This window comes from Scophthalmus maximus, chromosome 18 (genome assembly GCF_022379125.1).
Source record: "Scophthalmus maximus strain ysfricsl-2021 chromosome 18, ASM2237912v1, whole genome shotgun sequence".
In the NCBI taxonomy this organism is placed as follows: Eukaryota; Metazoa; Chordata; class Actinopteri; order Pleuronectiformes; family Scophthalmidae; genus Scophthalmus; species Scophthalmus maximus.
This window is the reverse complement of record NC_061532.1, coordinates 19820001-19827500: the sequence shown is the minus strand read 5'-3', so window position 1 is coordinate 19827500 and position 7500 is coordinate 19820001. Positions and strand designations below refer to the sequence as shown.

The window sequence follows — 7500 nt, the reverse complement described above, 5'->3', positions numbered from 1 at the left end:
CGAATCTCTCGGGTCCGACCGAGATGGAGTTTTAGCGGCAGATATTAGGGAGGGAAACATTTCCCATTTCGATATATTGGCCAAAAACAACGCGTGGAGTAAAAAATAGTCCCAAAGTAATGTAAATATTAGGAAAAAAAGAATTTTCTCAATGATTCGTAAGATATCGTTATCAAACTCTTATGACAGAGGAATGTAATTGAGGCTTGATAATTCTATAGTTCAACCAAAAACTTTATCATAAAAAGCTATGAAAAGATAAAAAACAGAAAAACAACCAAATATATGTAGAATTCGAATGAAGAAAATAAACATATTGCTTTTATGTAAAATATAAACATATGTACAAGACCAACGGACCGAGGTACAGTGCGTCAGTTGAGGTGTAGTTGAAATCAAGGTGTAATTTAATTGCAGAGTTCAGAGTTTTTTTCCGCCTGGTGACACAGAGCTCATTGGATCTGATAAGTCGTCCAGTGTAGCTCTGCTAATCCATTTACCTCCGCCATAAAACCATTTCTGTGATCTGATACACACACACACACACACACAGGTTAGCAGATGGGACATGGACTAAAGTAAAAAAAAAATCAAAGTAGACATTAAATAAATGTTCCAAAGATGTTTCTGTCATGTGAGGTCGTTCTTATCACACTGATGTATGTTCAAGTGTTCATGTGATCGTCTTTATATAAAGTCAGTGATCGTCTTTATATACAGTCACTGATCGTCTTTATATACAGTCACTGATCGTCTTTATATACAGTCACTGATCGTCTTTATATACAGTCACTGATCGTCTTTATATACAGTCACTGATCGTCTTTATATACGTCTTTATATACAGTCAGTGATCGTCTCTATATGCAGTCAGTGATCGTCTTTATATACAGTCACTGATCGTCTTCATATACAGTCTCTGATCGTCTTTATATACAGTCACTGATCGTCTTTATATACAGTCACTGATCGTCTTTATATACAGTCAGTGATCGTCTTTATATACAGTCAGTGATCGTCTTTATATACAGTCAGTGATTATCTTTATATACAGTCGCTGATCGTCTTTATATACAGTCAGTGATTGTCTCTATATACAGTCTCTGATCGTCTTTATATACAGTCGCTGATCGTCTTTATATACAGTCAGTGATTGTCTCTATATACAGTCGCTGATCGTCTTTATATACAGTCAGTGATTGTCTCTATATACAGTCGCTGATCGTCTTTATATACAGTCAGTGATCGTCTTTATATACAGTCTCTGATCGTCTTTATATACAGTCACTGATCGTCTTTATATACAGTCACTGATCGTCTTTATATACAGTCTCTGATCGTCTTTATATACAGTCAGTGATCGTCTTTATATACAGTCGCTGATCGTCTTTATATACAGTCACTGATCGTCTTTATATACAGTCAGTGATCGTCTTTATATACAGTCGCTGATCGTCTTTATATACAGTCAGTGATCGTCTTTATATACAGTCAGTGATCGTCTTTATATACAGTCGCTGATCGTCTTTATATACAGTCAGTGATCGTCTTTATATACAGTCAGTGATCGTCTTTATATACAGTCGCTGATCGTCTTTATATACAGTCAGTGATCGTCTTTATATACAGTCAGTGATCGTCTTTATATACAGTCAGTGATCGTCTTTATATACAGTCTCTGATCGTCTTTATATACAGTCAGTGATCGTCTTTATATACAGTCAGTGATCATCTTTATATACAGTCAGTGATCGTCTTTATATACAGTCAGTGATCGTCTTTATATACAGTCAGTGATCATCTTTATATACAGTCAGTGATCGTCTTTATATACAGTCATTAATCATCTTTATATACAGTCAGTGATAGTCTTTATATACAGTCAGTGATCGTCTTTATATACAGTCAGTGATCGTCTTTATATACAGTCTCTGATCGTCTTTATATACAGTCAGTGATCGTCTTTATATACAGTCAGTGATCGTCTTTATATACAGTCAGTGATCATCTTTATATACAGTCAGTGATCGTCTTTATATACAGTCAGTGATCGTCTTTATATACAGTCAGTGATCATCTTTATATACAGTCAGTGATCGTCTTTATATACAGTCATTAATCATCTTTATATACAGTCAGTGATAGTCTTTATATACAGTCAGTGATCCTCTTTATATACAGTCAGTGATCGTCTTCTGGATGAGCGGATGAGAACGAGTTGTCAAACAGCTCTAGCTAACGTAGCGACCTCATCTCCCTGCGGTGGCATTTAGCATGTAGCACGAGAGGCTACAGTTAGCTCTGTCTAAGAGAGAGAGGGAGATGTGGGGAAAGTGGGTGTGATGGTGTCTCATTCTGATAAGCTTATCAGGGTTTCCCATGCTCCTCTCCTCCTCCTCCTCTTCTTCGCTCTCTTCTCTCCATCCACGCACTTTGGCTCCGTGCCGCTCATCATCTCCCCCACCAGCATCATCTGCAGCAGAGGAAACACTTTCAGCTTCAATCTGCCCCTCGGATCTTCTCCAGTCAACGACGGCCGGTCGATTCACCTCCCTCCTCTCTCCCACTGGCTTCATGCTGAAGTGAAACAGAATGTCACTTGATTGAAACTAACAGTCGAGCAGGAACGAGGGGAGGGAGGGAGGGAACGGGAGGAAGGAAGGGAAGGAGGGAGGGAAGGAAGGGAGGGAAGGAAGGGAAGGAGGGAGGGAAGGAAGGGAGGGAAGGAAGGGAAGGAGGGAACGGGAGGAAGGAAGGGAAGGAGGGAGGGAAGGAAGGGAAGGAGGGAACGGGAGGAAGGAAGGGAAGGAGGGAGGGAAGGAGGGAGGGAAGGAAGGGAAGGAGGGAACGGGAGGAAGGAAGGGAAGGAGGGAGGGAAGGAGGGAGGGAAGGAAGGGAAGGAGGGAATGGGAGGAAGGAAGGGAAGGAGGGAGGGAAGGAGGGAGGGAAGGAAGGGAAGGAGGGAATGGGAGGAAGGAAGAGAAGGAGGGAGGGAAGGAGGGAGGGAAGGAACGGGCGGAAGGAAGGGAAGGAAGGAGGGAGGGAAGGGAAGGAAAGGAAGGAGGGAGGGAGGGAGGGAACGGGAGATGAAGGAAAGGAAGGAGGGAGGGAAGGAAGGGAAGGAGGGAACAGGAGGAAGGAAAGGAAGGAGGGAGGGAAGGAAGGGAAGGAGGGAACGGGAGGAAGGAAGGGAAGGAGGGAGGGAAGGAACGGAAGGAAGGAAGGGAAGGAAGGAGGGAGGGAAGGGAAGGAAAGGAAGGAGGAAGGGAGGGAGTGGAAGGAAGGAGGGAGGGAACGGGAGGAAGGAAAGGAAGGAGGGAGGGAGGGAGGGAGGGAGGGAAGGAAGGGAAAGAGGGAGGGAAGGAACCAACGAACAGATGTTGCACATGTGTCAGGATTAGTTCATCATCATCATCATCAGGAGTGTTTGTTGTACATTACCAGGAATTTGTGACACGTGTGTGTGTGTGTGTGTGTGTGTGTGTGTGTGTGTGTCTGTGTGTCTGTGTGTGTGTGTGTGTGTGTTTGTGTCTGTGTGTCTGTGTGTGTGTGTGTGTGTGTTTGTGAGAGCTGAACCTGCTGATACTGCAGAGTTACCTGGTGTAATAGAGCGAGACCCCTGCAGAGTGAACGCACACACACACACACACACACACACATTTACATGCATGGCCAGATGCTTCTTTGTTGCTGCAGCAAAAGAAACGCAATGTTAAACTGTTTCGCTGTTGCAAGTACACACGTTCTCACACACACACACACACACACACACACACACACACACACACACACACACACACACAGTAGTTGGCATGTGTCCCACCCCCTGACGGCAGCGGAGCTTCCTCTCGGGGCTGAGGAGTGGATTGTGTGAGTGTGGAGAAGGAAGAAAAAGGAGGATGAGGATAAGTGAGGGAAGTGATGAAGATGAAGATGATGCGTCTGGACGACTCTGATGTGCTCTGGGGTTTCTTCCACCGTTGGGCTTAGAGAGAAGGTGGAGAGGATGAAGAGGAGGAGGAGGAGGATGAGATTAATCTGCCGGTCAGTAAACATGAAGTGAAGCCAGGAGGAAGCTTCCTCAGTGTTTTCTGTATCCGCTGCCTCCGACTCACCGTCAGGATTTAATCTGCGCTCTGAGTCTTCCTCCTCCTCGCTGCGCCCCGACAACGTCCCGCCAGTTTCCCTCTGTCGGCCTCCGGGTCTCCGTTGTTTCTAACAAGCTGATGTATTATTTGGTTTCCAGATTCCGAGGCTTCCTGAACTCCACCGAGGCCCAACAGTTCTTAAATTAATCAAACTGCACCAGATCGTCTCTCATTCACAGAGTCAGTCAGTAAACGTGTTTCATGAATTATTCTCTGTGAAATCAGTGGACAAAAAGCTTGAGAAGTGGAACAAACAAACAAAGTTATCGTGGAACTACAACCTCCTAAGCAGGGCTTTTGAAATCATCCACTCATCCGTCACTTCCTGTTTCCCTCCCCCAGGTGACGGGACGCTCCGAGTGTGGGACCTGAAGGCCGCTGCGTGTCGATTGGCCATCCCGGCTCACAGCGCCGAGATCCTCAGCTGCGATTGGTGCAAATATGACCAGGTAAATAAAATGTTTTATTCTTTATTAACGTGTTAAATAAAAATGTATTTTTGTTGTTTCAGCAGCTTTGTTCTTTAATTTCACAAACTGAAAGTATTAACGCGAGTTGTTGTTGTTGTTGTTGTTGTTGTGTGTCGGCAGAACATCGTGGCCACAGGCTCCGTTGACTGCAGCGTGTGTGTGTGGGACCTGAGGAACGTCCGGCAGCCTGTCACTCAACTACGAGGACACACCTACGCCATCCGCAGAGTCAAGGTACACACACACACACACACACACACACACACACACACATACACAGACACACACACACACACACACACACACACACACACACACACACACACAGACACACACACACACACACACACACAGACACAGACACACACACACACACACACACACACACACACACGCACACACACACACACACACACACAGACACACAGACACACACACACACACACAGACACACACACACAGAGACACACACACACACACACACACACACACACACAGAGACACACACACACACACACACACACACACACACACACACACACACACACACACACACACACACACACACAGACACACACACACACACAGACACACCCACACAGACACACCCACACAGACACACACACAGACACACATACACAGACACACACACACACACACAGACACACACACACACACAGACACACCCACACAGACACACCCACACAGACACACACACAGACACACACACAGACACACATACACAGACACACACACACACACACACACACAAACACACACACACACACACACACACACACACACACACACCCACACAGACACACACAGACACACACACACACACACACACCCACACAGACACACACACACAGACACACTGGCTTCTGTTTTCTAACAAACGCTCCGCCGAACGCCATGTGACGTGTGTTGTGTGAGATGCAGTGCTCGGCTGACAGCATCAAAACACCCACTTAAATGGACCTAATAAGACCACACACACACACTCACACACACAAACACACACACACACACACACACACACTAAACTCCAAACAGAAACTAAAAATCAGCTAGGACAAGGTTTCTTCAGGACAGGTGTCACCAATCGATCCAGAGAAGTCAGAGTGTGTGTGTGTGTGTGTGTGTGTGTGTGTGTGTGTGTGTGTGTGTGTGTGTCTGTGTCTGTGTGTGTGTGTGTGTCTGTGTCTGTGTGTGTGTGTACATCTTGTATTGATCTTGGAGGGGGTAGAGAGGAGGTGAGGTGATCCGTGAAGACAAACTGAAACTCTTCAGTTTGTCTTCACCCTCTCCGTCGTTCTGCTCGTCGCTGAGAAACCTTTTCCTCACTCAAGTTTTTTCTTTTTTTTATATTTCAGTCACGTGTCATTAAAATAAACCACATTCATCACGATGAAGATGTTTGAAGAAATGTGCAGGTTGAGGAGTGTAGAGCATTTGGTCGGTAGTTCACACGTAGCAGTCGACTTCCCTCCGATTTGGGGTTTCACGTCTCGACGGCGAAGGCAAAGCGTCGCTGACGGTTCCAGCTCGTCGTTGTCGTCGCTGCTCTGACTTTTCACCGTCGCTCTTCCTCCTCAGAGGAGTTTCTGTTACTAAGCAACCCAACTGCAGAGGAGATGATCTACTTCCTGTTTACACCACATGACCAGTGTAGGTGATTGGCCACGTGACGTGTGTTTTAATGTGTGTGCGAGTGAAATCAAACATGAAATCACCACCAACAGGAAGTTCGTCTTTGTGTTGTTTTCCTGATTTTGTTTTTCTCCCTCTTCCTGCAGTTTTCTCCGTTCAGTCGGTCGGTGTTGGCATCCTGCTCGTACGACTTCACCGTCAGGTAAGAGCCCAACTTCTTCACTTCCTTCTTCTTCTTCTCCTCACCTTCTTTCCTCCTCCTCCTCTCACGCAGCCTCGTCCCATCTGTCTTTTCATTCTGACCATTAAACACTTCTCCACTGAAAGTTCTCTTCATCGGCTCGTCGGTCGTCGCTTCAGTCGAGCCTCAGACTAAGTGTGTTTTTCGTACAGTGAATGTGTCGTTCATTTAATTCTGGTGTCGTGAGTATTGGACGGGGAAGCCGAAGCACGAACTCCAGGGAGCTTATTCAGACGTTTAAACGAACCCTGGCATTGATTTTTACTCCGCAGCAGTTTCTTTTTTTTATTATTTCCTGGAGGTGTCGGTGCGTAGAGGATCCGTGCGAGTTGCATTCAGGAGACTCAGCGTAACAGCGTTTCTCTGAAGGTGAGGTTACGACGCTCCTTTTCTCTCCATGGTGTCGCGGTCGGAGCGTAACACAGCGAGGACGCTGTGTGATAATGTGAACTGGCATGTGAGGCAGAAAGACGAGGTTGAGCTGCAGCGGCTGACTTCATAAAAATCTGCAATTTCAAGCACGACCGCCCTTTGCGTTTCTTATGAGAATATTCTTCATCTTCATCTTCCTCTTCTTCTCTTCGCTCGTCTCGCTGGTCGTTTTCACGAGTCTCAGCAGCAGCAAGAGATTCAAACGTCAAGTCTGTTCCGTTCCATAAAACTGCTGAGGAGTCTGCTCTTATCTTCGCTGTCAGAGGTTTGGATGGTGGGAAGTTCACACCTGGTGTTAACATCAGGTCACAGGAGTTCACGTGTGAATTCACCCAAGACGTTCTATTCTGTGTTCACACCGGACGCGGCAAATTCGCGTTACTCGCCTTTTCGCGTGAGTCTGAACTTCCTTCAGTTGCTTTTTTAAACTTTCAGCGGGCGCCGCTGTTTGGACGTAAAGCCACATGGGCGGCAGCCATCTTGTTTGTTCAGCGTCTGTCATCTCCTCTGTGGGCCCGTCGCTCTGGTCCCCCACCCCTCCCTCCCCCCTCCATCA

At 46.2% G+C, this 7500-nt stretch overlaps 1 protein-coding gene across 1 annotated transcript in view; it reads left to right on the top strand.

The window, feature by feature from the left end:
• pex7 (peroxisomal biogenesis factor 7) overlaps positions 1 to 7500 on the top strand; it is a 24358-nt gene that overhangs the window by 3701 nt on the left and 13157 nt on the right. Inside the window, exons 7-9 of the mRNA XM_035617309.2 lie at positions 4491 to 4597; positions 4739 to 4852; positions 6418 to 6473. Coding sequence (XP_035473202.1) covers positions 4491 to 4597; positions 4739 to 4852; positions 6418 to 6473 — 277 coding nt within the window. The remainder of the gene's footprint in view (positions 1 to 4490; positions 4598 to 4738; positions 4853 to 6417; positions 6474 to 7500) is intronic.